Here is a 17,278-nt window from a genome sequence, read left to right on the forward strand (position 1 = left end):
TGCACAGGGAGACAGCTCAGGGGGCAGGAGTGTATGGAGGGATGGACACTGGGAAGAGGTAACTTTGGGGAGGAAGTGGGAGGGAATCTGTTGCATTGTGGTAAACTGGTCAATGACATGAGACAAAGTATATGTGAACTGCTGTAAGGAAAGTGAATTTGCTCTGTAAATCTTCACCCAAATCACAATTTTAAAAAAATGTAAAATAATAAAAAATTTTTAAAAAATGATACTACTCCGAAAGGATTAGGTTGAGGACCCACCTAATCTGGTATGATGTCATTAACATGACAAAAGAAGACCCTATTTCCTAACAAGGTCATACTTACAGATACAAGAATAGAACTTAAACCTAACTCTTGGGGAACACAACTCAACCTATAACCTCAGGGTGTGATGCATCTATGTTATTTAGTATAGGAAGGAAAAGTTCCTGATGTTTGTACTATTGCATGTTTCAAATCAAATATAAAGCTCTTTTCAAGATTCTAAAACTTTCTGGCTAATTGTCTTAGCTGTCTATTGCTGTTATAACAGAAATACCACAAGTAAGAGTCTTTAGCAAGTAGAAACTTATTTTCTCACAGCTTAAGTCTGAAATTAGACACCAGCTCTACGGGAAGACTTTCTCTCTGTTGGCTCTAGAGAATGTCCTTATCTCTTCAGCTTCTGTTCTTCAGTTCCTTGGTGGTCTTCATGCAGCATGACTCCTATCTTCTATCTCAGCTTGCTTAATCTGCTCCTTTTATATCTAAGAAGAGATGACTTAAAACACATCCTACAGAGATCCTGGATAGAGAGGGAGAACAATGTGGAACAAAACTCTAAATCATTTGGAGAAAAAAAAAAGGGAGGGGACCAGGTTTGCTGGTCCTATAGAGCCTGGTGGAACCACTGAGACTATGGCCCCTAGCTGCCCTTCAGGTCTGGAATTGAACCCACACCCATGGTTTCCAGCCAAACGAAAGACAGGCATATGAGTTGAACATTTACCTCAGGTAGATACACTCCTTGGAGAGAACAATCATGGGAGAAAGAAGGGCTGCTTATGCACAGGGAGACAGCTCAGAGTACAGGAGTGCATGGAGGGATGGACGCTGGGGATAGGTAACTATGGGGAGGAAGTGGGAGGGGAGCTGTTGCCTTGTGGTGAACTGTGGTCAATGTCATGAGACAAAGTGTATGTGAACTGCTGTATGGAAAGTGACTTTGCTCTGTAAATCTTCACCCAAATCACAATTAAAAAAAATAAAAGAAATTAATGTTTAAAAAAAAAAAAATCCTACACTAACCCTGCCTCATTAACATAATAAAGAAACCCCTGTCACAAATGAGACTGTAACCACAGGTGTGTGGGTTAGGATTTGCAACAGATATTTTTAGGGAACACACCTCAATCCATAATATCTGATTTTTCAAAAATCTAAGAAATGGAAACAGTAAGTTTTTTAAAAAAAAGTATTCAAGTATTTTAAAGAATTACTGCAAATAGTGTTCATTCTGTCAGTATGAAAATCACCTAAAAGCAGAATAAGCCTTTCATAAAATTGTTGGGGAAAAAAAATGTCAGCTGAAAATAGACATTAAATAAAAATTTCATGGACCTCTCTTTACTACTTTCAGCGATCCCTCCATTTATCATGAACACCCTGGAAAAGAAAGCCTTCTTAAAGGTAAGTCTCAGTTCTATTTGTCATCATTTCAGTCCTTTCGATTCCTTTTTTAGGCTTCAAACTATACAGGATATTCTTTATATAAATAGTGAGTTGCAAATTTGAAGGGCAGTCTCTCTCAGACACTTAAGTAAAAAAGATGGTTCTAAGAAGATTTTATCTCTAATCTCAGATATTTAAAAAAGCTTTCACAAATGAAAACTGCTGCCCTCTTCTGTTTCAGTCAGTTATACACTTACCTTTGTCATTAGATGCTTCCCTAGGTAAAAATGAGTAAATGGTGTGAATTTGGAATGATGTGTTTCTGTGATTAGAAGTCATTATGTGTATGAAGTGTTTAAAAGTCTCTGGTACGGTAGTGCCTAAGGCACTTGGCTGCTAACCAGAAGGCTGGCAGCTCAAACCCACCAGCCACTCCTCGGAAGGAAGATTGGGCAATCTACTTCCATAGTGATACTGCCTGAAAACCCAAGGAGGGGTCACTATGAGTGAGGTATGACTCGACGGCACATAACAACAACAACAACAACAACATCCATACTCTATATGGATAGAAATAATAATTTGTAGCAGTACCTTCATGGAACATTGAATTAGTACCCTAGTGTATATTTTTTTAATTGTTGTAAAAATCTAGACAACACAGCATTACCCAGTTCAACATTTTTTGCATATACAATTCAGTGAGATCAGTTACATCAATCATGTGCAACCATCACCAGTATCCTTTGCCAAATTTACCATCCCCATAAATTAAAACTTCCTAAATAATAATTCTTCCCATATTTGGTGATCATCTCAAATACTTCATGAATCTACTGGCCACCTCTCTTCAAGGTCTGAAAATATTGTTGTTGTTATTGTTATGTGCTGTCCAGTTCATGCCAATTCATAGCAACCCTGTTTACAACAAAAAAAAACACTACCCACCATCTTCACAATTGTTGCTGTTTGAGCCTATTGTCACAGTCATAGTGTCAATCCATCTCATTGATGGTCTACCTCCTTTTCACTGACCCTCTTCTTTATAAGCATGATGTCCTTCTCCGGGGACTAGTTGCTCCTGATAACATGAAAAAAGCACAAGAGAATTCTGGCCATTCTCACCTCTAAGGAATGTGCTGGCTATACTTCTTCCAAGGCAGATTTGTTCATTCTTCTGTCAGTCCTTGGTGTATTCAGTACTCTTCACCAGGACTACAATTCAAAGGCATCAGTACTTCATTCTTCCTTATTCATTGTCTTGCTTTCACATGCATATGAGATGATTGAAAATACCCAAGGTGCCTTGGGTCAGGCACACCTTAGTCGGTGACATCTTTACTTTTTAACACTTTAAAGAGAACATTTGCAGTAGATTTTTCCCAATACAATATGTTGTTTGATTTCCTGGCTTCCATGAATGTTATTATGGACTCAAGTAAAATGGAATCCTTGACAACTTCAGTCTTTTCTCCATTTATTATGATAATGCTTATTGGTCCAATTATGAGGATCTTAGTTTTTTTATGTTGAGGTGTTATCCATACAGAAGAGTGGAATCTTTGTTCTTCATCAGTAAGTGCTTCAAGTCTTCTTCACTTTTAGCAAGAAAGTTGTGTCATCTGCATATCCTGCATATCTGAGGTTGTTAATGAGTTATCTTCCAGTCCTGATGCCGCATTCTTCATATAGTCCAGCATTTTAGATTACTTTTTCAGCATACAGATTGAATAAGTATGGTGAAAGGATACAACCCTGATGCACACTTTTCCTGATTTTAAACCATGCAGTATTCCCTTGTTTTGTTTGAACAATTGCATCTTCTTCTACGTACAGCTTCCTCATGAGCATAGTGAAGTGTTCTGGAATTCCCATTCTTCAAAATGTTATCCATAATTTTTCATGATCCATACTGTCAAATGCTTTTATGTAGTCAATAGAACACAGCTAAACATGAAAGAATTCACGTTGCTTGGTTCTACAATCGATGCCAATGGAAGCAGCAGTCAGGACATTAGACGACGTGTAGCATTGGGAAAGTCAACTGTGAAGGAACTGTTTCAAGTGCTGAGGAGCAAGGATGTCTTCTTGAGGACTAAGGTGTGCCTGACAGAAGCCATGATATTTCCAGTTGCCTCATATGCATGTGAAAGCTGGACGATGAATAAGGAAGACCGAAAAAGAGTTGATGCTTTGAGTTGTGGTGCTGGCGAAGAATGTTGAAAGTACCATGGACTGCTAAAAGAACTAACACATCTGTCCTGGAGGAAGTGCACCCAAAATGCTCCTTGGAAGCGAGAATGGCCAGACTTTGTCTCACTTATTTTGGTCTTGTTGTCAGAAGGGACCATTCCCTGGAGAAGGATGTCATGCTTGGTAGGGTGTGAAGGGTCGACGAAAGAGGGGGAGGCCTTCAAAGAGATGGATTGACACAGTGGCTGTGATGATGGGCTGAAGTATAGCAGGGATCGTGGAGCTGGCACGGGATCAGGTAGTGTTTTGTTCTGCTGTGCATGGGGTCACTATGAGTCGGAAACGACTCGACGGCACCTAACAACAACAACAACAAACATCTTTCTGCTATTTTCTGCTTTCAGCCAGGATCCATCAGATACCAGCAATAATATTCCTTATTCCCCATCCTCTGCTGAATCCAGCTTAAATTTATGGCAGTTCTCTGTCAGTTTACTGTTGTAACTTTTTTTTTAATTATCTTCAGCAAAATTTTACTTGTGTGTGAGATTAATGATGTTGTTCAATAATTTCTGTATTCTGTTGAGTTACTTTCCTTTGGAATGGGCACAAATAAGGATCTCTTTCAGTCAATTGGCCGGGTAGCTGTCTTAAAATGTCTTGGCATAGATGAGTAAGCACCTCCAGTGTGGCATCCATTAGTTCAAACATTTCAATTGCTATTCCATCAATTCCTAGAGGCTTGTTTTTCACCAATGCTCTCAGTGCACCTTGGACTTCTTCCTTAAGTGCCATTGGGTCTTAATCACATGCTACCTCCTAAAGTGGTTGAATGTTGACCAGTTTTTTGTTTTGTTTTTGTTTTTTTTGTATAGTGACTCTGTATTATTTCCATCTTTAATGCTTCCTGCATCTAAAATATTACAGGATGAAATTGTAAGCCAGCAATCCCATGGCACTATATGCATTCTTTCTACATTGTTTTTTATAGGTTCCATGATTTGCTATCATATTATTTATGCATAACCTTACTTTTCCAATTCTTAAAACAAGTATGAGATGGTAGGATAGGGTGATTCATTTGGCTCATACTCTTTTTGGAAACTGACATTATTCTATCTGCCAGGAGAAAGAGGTCAGCTTCCTCTTGGTAAGAACAAGTTCTTTAAGGTGATAAGGGAAGCTTTTTGGGGTAAATATTTGGAGTCTTAGAATCAGAACTGTAACAATGAGCGGCTACTATAAAGCTCTGAAAAGAGGACATCACTTACCGACCAAGCGCTTTTTGAATAGTTTCAGTTATTAGTAGAATTCTAAATGCCCAACAGATATGTTTACTTCCTATGAGGGCTTTGGTAGTTCAGTGGTTATTAAGGGTTGCATTATGTCCCCAAAAAATACACATGTGGTAAAGGAGCCCTGGTGGCACAGTAGTTAAAGCTGGCTGTCAGCTGAAAGGTTGACAATTTGAACCTACCAGGCACTCCGTAGGAGGGAGATTTGGCAGTCTGCTTTCATAAAGATTTACAGCCTTGGAAACCCTATAGGACAGTTCTACTCTGTCCTATAGGGTTGCTGTAGTAGTTAAGCTGTGTGTCAACTTGGCTGGGCCCTGGCTTTGAGTGGCTGGGCAGCTGAATGATTCCCTATGATGAGATTACAATCACTACCACAGTGGAATCTGCTGTGAGCAGCTAAGTAGTTGCCTTTGGGGTGTGGCCTGCTTCCTTTTTATAAGGAGAAGCTTTGAGAAAGCTCTCTAGCTTTTTGGCACATCTGGATCCTGTATTTGGTAGAGTCTCATCTCCAGTTCCTAGGCTTGAACCAGTGGCCTGCTGTGTTGCCTACAGATCTTGGGATTGTGCCGTTTTACCTGTTTACCTTGGGTTCATCAGCCTTAGCAGCCAGCAGCTGTCTGAATTAGGAGATTCCTCTAGCTCCAGTGGGCCTGGAACAAGAGGCAGAGCTGAAGGCTGAAGTCAAGGGACCTTCACCCAGCCTCTCGAGCTAGCACTCTGAATTTGGACTTCTACCCTCCTAAACCATAAGAGAATAAATTCCTGTTTGTTAAGTCATCCACTTGTGGTATTTCTGTTACAGCAGCACTAGAGAACTAAGACAATGGTAGGATTCTCCATTTCCACACAGGAAACCTAGGTTTGATTCCCAGCCAGTGCACCTCATCTTTAGCCACTAGCTGTCTGTCAGTGGAGGCTTTGTGTGTTGCTATGATGCTGAGCAGGTCTCAGTGGAACCTTTAGACTGAGACAAAATCAGAAGAAAGGTCATTTACTTCTGAAAATCAACGAAAGAAAGCCCTATGGATCACAATGGTTTAATCAGGAACCGATCATGGCGATGCTGCAGGACCAGGCAGTGTTTCATTCCATTGTGAATGGGGTAGTGAGTCACGGGCTGGCTCAACAACAGCTAACAACAACAGCATACTCCCTGTGGGTTCCAAATTGGGAAACTAAGGCAAACACTAAGGGAACACTTCATCAACACTTTCAGTTAAGTTATATTTTTTGAAAAATTAGATTAAGCAAGTATACTATTAAGAGGTAGTAATATTGAGGGCCTCGTGGAAGGACATGTTCAGGTTGTTACATACCAATGCACCAACCCCCATAGGGGAAAGGGGACACTCTCTTCCCTATTAATTTTGGGTTTTTTATTACATTATTTTATACTACAGTACACATTACATTGGAAGCTTTGGGGAAGTGAGGAATTATATTCCCTGAAATTTAGTTTTTGGAACTGCTGCCGCTAGCAATCTTACATGTCAATGTGAAATGTACACAAGAACATCCTGGTGGCTCTGTAGTGGCATATAGGTCCCTTTGCACTTTGGTGGTACCTTGGGGAGATCCACAAAACCCTGTGCCACTGCAGGAAGCCAAATCAAAGTCTTTGAAAACCCTTTGATTCCCCATGTACCTTCTTTGTGTCTTTCTGATAGTCTTATCACAGGTTTAAACCAAATACTCTATCTTTTAATAATACAAAGTAGGTACTGCCTCAGAAACCCAAGGAGGGGTCACTATGAGTCAGGTCTGACTCGACAGCACATAATAACAACAACAACTCATATTTAAGCAGTAAAGGTAGTACGGACCAAAATCTAATGGTGGCCTCATTAGTCATTATGCCTACTTCAATGAGCTCTCATTTTGAGGATTCATAAAAAAGTTTTATGGAAGTCTATTTCTGGTGTTGAAAGTCTGAGAAAAGATTGTTAACTATTTAAAGTGTCTAAGGGATTAGTGCATGTGCTGGAACAATGACTGTATGTTAAAATCACCAAAGTATGTCATGATTTGGAATTTACCAACTTGATATCTCAGGTAAACTTTCAGGTAAACTGTAAAAAAAAAAAAAAAAAAAAAAACTTATAGCCTTTGTTTTGGTCCTCTAGTGCTGCTGCAGGAAAACCACAAGTAGATGACTTTAACAAACAGGAGTTTATTCTCTTACAGTTTAGGAGGCTAGAAGTCCTAGTTCAAAGTACCAGCTGTAGGGGCTGGGTGAAAGCCCCTCAATGTTGGACTTCAGCTCTGCCTCTTTTTCCCAGCCCATTGAATCTAGAAGCATCTCTTAACTCAGGCAGCTGCTGGCTTCTGAGGCTGACAAACCCAAAGTTGACAAGTGAAATGACACAGTCCTAAAATTATAAAGCAACATGGCAGGCCACTAGTTCAAGTCCAGAAATAGTCCCAAGATCAGCAGGCTACATGGCAGGCTGCTTAATGAAGACTCAGCTAAATGCAGAATCCAGGCATGCCAGAAACCTTGAAAGCTTCTCAAAGCTTCTTACAGACTTTCAGAAGCAGACCATATGGAGTTGATTACTGGTCTCATCATGGGAAATAAATGTATTCAGCTGCCTACCCACTCAAAACCAGGCCTAGCCACGTTGACATATAACCTTAACTACCACAGCCTTTCTCTGTCCATTCTTGCTTGCCTTGTGGAAGGTGATTTAGGCTTTGAGGAAGACTTATATAATAAATTTACAGTGGGAACCATCAACATCATGCTCCATACACCTGGTAATAATTGACCAATCTTGTGATCCAAAACTTTATAAACATCAAATTGTTGCCTATGTTATTCTCTGATGATTCTTGATCAGATAAGTCTTTATGTTTATAGTGTTTCTACTAGGGTGTATATTGATCTAAACAACTTTTTGACTTGCCAGGTAGTTGGCAAACTTCTTGACTATTTAAAATTCTTAAAGTTTTGGCCTGGGGAACTTTGAAAGCAATAGGAAATCAGGAAACATATCTAATAAACCAAACCATCTCTCCTGATTAATTGAAGCAAAATTGGATTTTTCAGGGCAAGTCCAGCTTTCTAAGGCTTGGAAATTGTCATCTTATATTAATTTGTCTGATGTAAAAGTGACAGCTTTTGCAAGGGAGGAATAATAAATGTGGGTCACTCAGCGAGCCACATACGAGCAGTATAACAAGGTTATAATTGTCACAAATTTGCATGTGACCATGAACTCATTGGAGGTTACCTTTCCCAACATCCCTAGCATTTAAGCTTTCCTGTTCCTTTCACTGTGCCTCTCAAATGCTACATAACACCCAATTAGCAGAAGGATCTTGGCAGCATGGTTCTGGAACAGAGGCTAGCATCTCCTGTCCACTGTCCATTACCAGTGAGACATTATTCCACAGAGTTTGGCTCCATTGTTTGGACACTGGGGACACTGCTGTGCTACTATGTGTCCTGATTCCTCTTGTTGTTCCAGGAATTGCATAAGAAAGAATGATTTTCAGCCTACATGGATGCTGAAAAGTCAGGTCATGTGGGATGTGAGATGAAAGCATATAAAATGAAGATGTTACTTCATTCTTGCAATTTCTCTCTGCCTTTGAACTCCTTCTGGGGTATTAAACTAATCATTGACTGGACAGGAGACATATGTGGGCATGTTACATAGTTGTCTTGTTATGACTGATGAAAATTGCTGTAGATAAATCCTGGCATTTCTCATATGCAGGAAGGAACTGGCAAAAAATGCAAACAGCCTCATCACTAAGAACCCTATGGAGCACAATTCTACTCTGACACACATGGGTTGCCATTAGTTGGAGTTGTCTTGATGGTTTGATTTTTTTGGTTTAGCTCATTGCCACGCAGTTCCAGACTTCTGCAGAATAAAATGAATAAACATTGATTTTCCTCCCCTCTTAGCTTAGCTGGCTATGGTGGCCTTCAGTAATAACTTGAAAGTGAGATGTCCACAGAAGCCCTCTGCTGACCCACTCCTTCCATGCAGGGCCTCACCTGGAGCAGGAAGGGGCCAGTGGCTTCAGCACCCCCTGTTCAAATCTCAGGAGGGGCAGACCAATCAATCTGAGAGCCTCCTTAGATACAGGGGATCTGATTGTAGCTATACTTCTTCAGGCTTCTGTGGGAGATTTTGCTTTGAAAAAGTAATGGCTGCATACTGCTAGAAGTCCCTGGATGATACAAATGGTTAATGTGCTTGGGTGCTAACCAAAAGGTTGGAGGTTCAAGTCAATCAAGAGACACCTTGGAAGAAAGGCTTGGCAATATCTTATGTGGTAGTTCAGTTTGTGTGTCAACTTGGCTAGGCCTGCTTGAGTGGCTGGGCAGCTGGATGTAGTATTCCCCATGATGAGACTGGTAATCAACTCCATGGTGGAATCTACTGTGAGCAGCTCAGTAGCTGCCTTTGGGTATATGGTCTGCTTCCCATATATAAGCAGCAGCTTTGGGAATGGTCTCTAGCTTATGGCCCCTTGAACCCTGCATGTAGCTGTGTCATTGTTTAGCAGCCTGCCATGCTCTGCCGACCTTGGGACTTACAATGGACATGAATTAATGGCCTGCCATGTGATTTGGTAACATCAGGACTGTGCCTTATTACTTGTCAACCTTAGGCTTGGTGGGCTCAGCAGCCATCAGCTGTCTGAGTAAAGAAAAGCCTCTAGCTTCAGTGGGTCAGGAGCTAGAGGCAGAGCTGTAGCCCAAGCCTGAGGGGCTTTCACCCAGCCTCTAGAGCCTGGCACTTTGAACTTGGACTTAAAGCCTCCAAATTGTAAGAATAAACTCCTGTGTGTTAAGGCCATCCCATTTGTGGTATATTCTTGTGAGAGTGGCACCAGGTAACCAGAACAATCTATTTCTGAAAAATCAGCCATTGAAAACCCTATGAAGCAAGGTTCTACTCTGACACATATGGGTTTCCATGAGTCAGAAATAACTCAGTAGCAACCAGGTTATCATCAAGTACCTATGCCCTTTCACTATCCCAAGTTCAGGACTGCTATTATGCTTAAATACTGGTATGTGCCACATAATATCCTTTAGGGCAACATCTATCTGCATATATGTCCTTGGGGAGGAGAGGAGAGGCTTGCTTGGGAGGGCACCAGGAGGCCAGCATCAGGTTTGCAACACTGCAGCACCTGTGGCCTAACTGCAGCAGTTCAGCCATAGAGCAGCTTGCAGCCCCTGAGCCACAGTGACAGTGTGGCTCTTACTGCTGCCACTGGCTCATACCTTCCCTGGCCACTCCATACCTTGCCTGGCTATACCACAGGTTGGTGCCTGCAGAGAGATGCTGGGCCATGGTATGCTCCCTGGGACTGCTTGGAAACCATTGGGTGCCCAGAGGCAACCAATTACAGGTGCAAGTTTGCAAACCCCAAGGCTCTCGATGCTAATGGAGAGCCAGAGCAGCATGCTTGGGGTGAGGGTAGGGTTACTCTGATATATATGTATGAAACATATACAAATGTATCTACTATATATAATACAGTGTTCATACAATGTCCAAACCACATAACATCACATTTCACAGAACATATAGTAACCCATACCTGTATTCCATTTTGCCCAGGTAAGGAGGACAATAGAACTTAATTGATAAGGTATAGCAAAAATAACAGTTGCAGTCGAGTTGATTCCAACTCATAGTGACCCCATGTGTGTGAGAATAAAACTGTGCTCCAGACCTCCATAACTGTGCTCTTACAGAAATAAATTACCAGGTCTTTCTTCCTTGGTGCCTCTGGGTAGATTTAAACTGCCAACCTTTTGGTTAGTAGCCAAGTGCTTAAGCATTTGTGCTACCCAGGCTGCCTAGGATGTTGTTATTGTTGTTAGGTGCTGTCATTCAGCTCAGATCCATAGCAACACTATGTACAACAGAATGAAACACTGCCTGGTCATGCACCATCCTCACAGTCCTTGCTATACTTGAGCCTGTGATTGCAGCCACTGTCAGTCCATTTTGTTGAAGGTCTTCTCCTTTTTCACTGACCTTCCACTCTACCAAGCATGACATCCTTCTCCAGGGAATGGTCCCTTCTGACAACATGAACAAAATAGGTGAGACAAAGTCTGGCCATTCTCGCTTCCAAGCAGCATTCTGGCTGCACTTCCTCCAGGACAGATCTGTTAGTTCTTTTAGCAGTCCACGGTACTTTCAGCATTCTTCGCCAGCACAACAACTCAAAAGCATCAACTCTTCTTTGTGTTGTCCAGTTTTCATGTACATATGAGGCAACTGAAAATATCATGGCTTGGGTTAGGTGCACCTTAGTCTTCAAAGAGACATCATTGCTCTTAAGCACTTTAAAGAGGTCTTTTGCAGCAGCATTTGCCCAGTGCAACAGAACATCTGATTTCTTGACTGCTGCTTCTATAGGTGTGTTTGTGAATCCAAGTAATATGTAATCGTTGACAACTTTGATCTTTTCTCCATTTATTGTGATGCTGCTTATTGGTACTTGTCAATACACTGCTGCACCTGTTTTAGAATTATCTTCAGCAAGATTTTACTTGCATGTGATATTAATGATATTGTTCAGTGATATCCACATTCTGTGGGATCACCTTTCTTTGGAATGGACACAAATATTGATCTCTTCCAGTCAGTTGTCCAGGTCGTATTTTCCTACCAATTGGTCTAGTTTAGAGGACTTCTGTTTTCTTTATGCATATTGCAGTCTTTAATCTTCATCAGTAACTGCTTCAAGTCGTCTTCACTTTCAGCAATCAAAGTTGTGTCATTTGCGTATTACAGGTTGTTAATGAGTCTTCCTCCAATCCTGATGCCACATTCCTCTTCATATAATCCAGCTTCCAGATTATTTGCTCAGCATACAGATTGAATAAATATGGTGAAAAGATACAACCCTGATACACACACTTCCTGATTTTAAACCAGTATCCCCTTGTTCTGTTCTAACAACAGCCTCATGGTCTGTATGTAGGTTTCTCATGAGCACAGTTAAATGTTCTGTAATTCCTATTCTTCTCAATATTGTTGTTGTTATTTGCTGTCAAGTCAGACCTGACTCACAGCAACCCCTCCTTGGATTTCCGAGGCAGTATCACTATGGAAGTAGATTGCCAACCTTCCTTCCAAGGAGTGGCTGGTGGGTTTGAACCTCCAGCCTTCTGGTTAGGAGTCAGATGCCTTGGGCACTATGCTACCAGAGCTCCTATATATAGATATAGAAAAACATAAATATAGAGAGATAGAGAGAAAGGGAGATAGAAATAGATAAAAATAGAGCTGATTGATCTAAGGAGTGCATCTCCTTAGCATAGATGAATGCATCTCCCTGGGGTAGGTGTTCTGCATGTAAGTCTTTCTACTGTTGGTCTGAGAGCCAATCCATGGAAGTGGCCATGCCTAGGGCCAAAGGATAACCTGGGGCCACAGTCTCCAGGATTCCACCAGTCTCTATCCAACCAGTAATTTTTGTCTTGAATCTTGTTTATTGCCAATTCCTTCCATGCAGTTCCAACGTCTTCCTTTGGTATGATTGGTTCTTAATTATATGCTACCTCCTGCAATAGTTGAACATTGACCATTTCTTTTTTGTACAGTGACTGTGATTCCTTCCATCTTCTTTGGATGCTTCCTGCATCATTCAAGATTTTGCCCATAGAATCCTTCAGTAGTGCAACTTGAGGCCTGAAGTTTTTCTTCCTTTTTTTTCCTCTTGAGAAATGCCAAGTGTGTTCTTCCCTTTTGGCTTCCCATCTCCAGATCTTTGCACATTTCATTATAATGTTGACTTTGTCTTCTCGAGCTACTCTTTGATAGGATAACTAACTAACTCACTGCCATTGAGTCAGGTCCAACTCAGCGACCCCTCCTTGGATTTCCGAGACAGTATCACTATGGAAGGAGATCACCCAATGTTCCTTCCAAGGAGTGGCTAGTGGGTTTGAACTACCAGCCTTCTCGTTAGCAGTCAAATGCCTTAGGCACTACACCACCAGAGTTCCCTCTTTGATAGGATGTTGTTGTTGTTGTTGTTGTTTGCCATGGAGTTGGCCCTGACTCATAGCAACCCCTCCTTGGGTTTCCGAGGCAGTATCACTATGGAAGTAGGATTGCCCAACCTTCCTTCCGAGGAGTGGCTGGTGGGTTTGAGCCGCCAACCTTCTGGTTAGCAGTCAAGTGCCTTAGGCACTATGCTACCAGAGCTCCTCTTTGATAGGATGTTGTTGTTGTTATGTGCCGTCAAGTCGGCCCCGACTCACAGCGACCCCTCCTTGGGGGTCCGAGGCAGTATCACTATGGAAGTAGGATTGCCCAACCTTCCTTCCGAGGAGTGGCTGGTGGGTTTGAACCGCCAGCCGTCTGGTTAGCAGGCAAGTGTCTTAGCCACTATGCTACCAAGCTCCCTAAAACATAGGCAACAGGAGCTTATATTAACATCCCTACTTTTCCATTTCCAAAGTACTTTCACATACCATTTGAAAGGGCAGGCTTTACTGTACCCTTTTATGATTGTTCCCAAGATCATTTCCTTAGCAGCTCACAGTGTCCCCGTGGGTGGTGTCAGTCTTTCTGGAGCTGCTGCCACAGGACCTCTGTGTGCCCCCTCAGCTCCAGCAGCCTAGGTGCTTCTCTGCTATGATGTACTTATCTAGGCTTTTATGTTGGAAATGACCAGGCTCCTCAACAAACAGAACTAATTGAACATTCTTGGCTTTTTTTAAAGGGCAGTACTTGGGGGAACATTCAGCTTGACTCATCTTTCCCCCTACGCCTTATCTTCTCCCAAGTGGAGTGCTAGAAAAAAGCATTAGCTGTGGGCAGGTGACTCACGGAAATCTTTTCAGTAAACCAAAAATTCACTGCCGAAAATATGATGCTTCAACTCTCTTTGAAGACTAGTTCCTGTGATTTCTTTACATTAGGTCATTCTTGCTGACACATGTATTGGCAATGAAATTGACAGGATTTGGGACCGAGAATATTTGCCTCATTCCTTCGGTTGTAGTTCTTTTATCTTTCCCTTAATAAAGATGGGCTTCTATGTCTGTTGTTGTTGTTATGTGCTGTTGATTCAGCCCTGACTCATAGAGACCCCTCCTTGGGTTTCCGAGGCAGTATCACTAAGGAAGTAGATTGCCCAACCTTCCCTTCAGAGGAGTGGCTGGTGGGTTTGAACCACCAGCCTTCTGATTAGCAGTCAAGTGCCTTAGGCACTATGCTACCAAAGCTCCTCTTCTATGTCTACTGAACAGATTTTTAGGATTGTCTGCTAATTGAATGTGAATGTGGCATTTATTTGTTTATTTATTCATTCATTCATCAGTCCTTTGCTGAAGACCTATTGTATTCTGTCAGTATGCTAGGCCCTTGTTAACTTCTGCCCCCACCACAGGGTGAGCACAGAGGAGCAAAATGCTGCCCATTCCTGTGCCGTCCTTGTGCTGAGTTACAGATTGAGCTGTTCTGCTCCATACAGTTTTCACTGATGGATTTTTGGAAGTTGATCCCCAGGCCTTTCTTCCTAGTCCATCTTCATCTGGAAGCTCCTCTGAAACTTTTTTAGCGTAAAAGCAGCAATCAAGCCTCCACTGACGAACAAAAAGCTGTGCATGAGGTGCATTGCCTGGGAATCAAACCCAGATCTCCCACATGGAAGATGAGAATTCTACCACTGAACTACCAATGTAGAGTCATGGATCTAGGATATGAACCCTGCTCTCAGTAAGCACATAACATGAGGGGAGAGAGACATAGAAACAGATGATGCAATACATCCTGGTGATTATAGCACAGGGCACAGGGAAGGTATCTTACCAAACTGGGGTAGGTGGGGAGAGACTTACAGAGGACTGACCAAGAACACGTGCTCCACAGAGGTTCAGAGACGACACAGAGCATAATTTGTAAGAAGACTTACAGATAGTTTATTGGCTGGAATGTTGTAAGCTGTGTGTAGGGAATTGATTGTACTTTATACAAAAATTAGCTCACAGTGGATCATAGATCTAAGGTTAAAAATATACAACTATGAAACTTCTAAAGGAAAACATAATAGAAAATCTTCGAGACCTTGGTAAAGGTTTCTTAGCTACACCACCAAAAAAGCACAGTGCTCAAAAGAAAAATCGATAAATTGGACTTATCCAAAATTTAAAATATCTGCTCATCAAAAGACACAGGAAGAGAATGAAAAGGCTGCAGATTGGGAAAAAAATTTTGCAAAACATTATCTGATATGTATACATTCTGACTTATATCTGGAATATGTAACACTCATTCAAAAAACAACACACTTTTAAAAATGGGCAAAAGGATACTTTATCAAAGAAGATGCACAGATGTCAAATAAGCACAGGAGAAGATACTCAATTTCTTTAGTCATTAGGGAATTTGATATTAAAACTACAATGAGCTACAACTACATACCTATCAAAAAGGCTAAAATTAAAAACTGACCATAACAAGTGGTAGTGAGGATGTAGAGGAACTGGAATCCACATATCCTGCTGGTGGGAATTTCAAAAGACACAACCACTTTGGAAAATAGTTTGGCAGTTTATCACTAAATTAAACACATGCTGACCATATGATCTTGCCATTCCACTTGTAGGTATTTATTCAAGAAAAATGAAGCCACATGTCCATAAAAGTCACATTCATAAATGGTCTTAGCAGCTTTATCTGTAACAGCCAAAAATTGTGTGGGTGGGTGGGGGGGTCATCAGCAGGAGAACAGATAAATAAATTGCAGTACATCCATACAATGAAATATTTAACTCAGCAACAAAAAAAGAGTGAGCTATTGATACACATAACAATAGGAATGAATCTCAGAATAATTATACAATAAAGTAGATCCCATATGTAAAATTCTAGAAAATGCAAATTAATCTTTAGTGATAGAAAGCAAATCAGTGATTGCCGGGGAATGGGGTAGGACGTTTGGGGAAGAGGAGGGACTGCTAAAGGGCACAAAGAACATGGAAAATTTTGGAGGGGATGGACATGTTCACTATCTTAATTGTGGCTATGGTTTCACAGGTATATACATATGTCAAAGCATACTTCATACTTTAATTATGTGCATTTTATTGTGTGTTGTTAAAGATCATGAGGAGAAAAAACATTTAGAGTAAGATCAGCTTCTTAAGCTTTTTGCATCATTGAATACTAAATTCAGTGAATTCATTAAATATATATATTTTTTAAAACTTATAATCACTGTCTTTAATTTTTATTTGAAATATCTTGTTTACACAGTTCTGTGCTAAGCGAAACATGTCCCAGCCTGAGGCATTCTATCAGTATATACCAAAAATCAAACTCACTGCCATCAAGTCAATTGTGACTGATAGTGTCCTGCTTTGGGTTTCTGAGGTGGTAAATCTTTATAGAAGTAGATTGCCCAGTCTTCTGTCAAATGCTTTAGGCACTACTCCATCAGAGCAATGTAGTGGAAGATAAAACATCTACATCTCATCAATTTAGTCCCAGACTCAGTTCTATTTAAGAAGTATTTGTTTTGTAGTATGGAGTCCCTGGGCAGTATGAGCAGTTAATGATCCCCAATGCTAACTGAAGGATTGGAGGCTCCAGTCCACCCAGAGACACCTCAGAAGAAAGATCTGGCTATCTATTTCTGAAAACCAGCCACTGAGAACCCTGTGGAGCACTGTTTTACTCTGACAGGCATGGGGGCACCATGAGTTAGAACTGCCTGATGGCAACTGTATTTTGTTTTTCTTTTTTTCCGGTTTGACTTTGTGTAAGAGCATAAAAGTGATGGATAAAATAGGCAAGAGGGGATACTAGAGAAGGGATGACATCCAGGTTGAGTTTGCAGGTTACATTGGAATCCTCCAAGACCTTGTCATTACCAGAGATAGCGAGTGAGGAGCTTTTCTGTTAGAATCCTCTGCATGAGCCAGAGTCCACACTGAATTTGCAGACATCCATCTTTGAGACTACAGGCAGCTCTTTCCTTTTGGATAGCAGGTTAGCCCTGTTGCTATCAACGAAAGTCCACTTGAAAGAGGAAGCTGCTCTGATCTGCTCCAGCTCATCCCCACAAGAGGAATTCACACAGCATTTAGATTCCCTTCCCTGGGAAACCTAGGGTGAGGTTCTACCCTCTCCT

General features: G+C 41.3%; 1 protein-coding gene across 1 annotated transcript in view; it reads left to right on the plus strand.

The window, feature by feature from the left end:
- The window catches only part of SFXN1 (sideroflexin 1), a 62,136-nt gene that overhangs the window by 36,069 nt on the left and 8,789 nt on the right, over positions 1-17,278 (plus strand). Inside the window, exon 7 of the mRNA XM_007956036.1 lies at positions 1,624-1,673. Coding sequence (XP_007954227.1) covers positions 1,624-1,673 — 50 coding nt within the window. The remainder of the gene's footprint in view (positions 1-1,623; positions 1,674-17,278) is intronic.

This window comes from Orycteropus afer, unplaced genomic scaffold (assembly GCF_000298275.1).
Source record: "Orycteropus afer afer isolate SDZICR_OR568_19922 unplaced genomic scaffold, OryAfe1.0 scaffold00573, whole genome shotgun sequence".
Taxonomy (NCBI): domain Eukaryota; kingdom Metazoa; phylum Chordata; class Mammalia; order Tubulidentata; family Orycteropodidae; genus Orycteropus; species Orycteropus afer.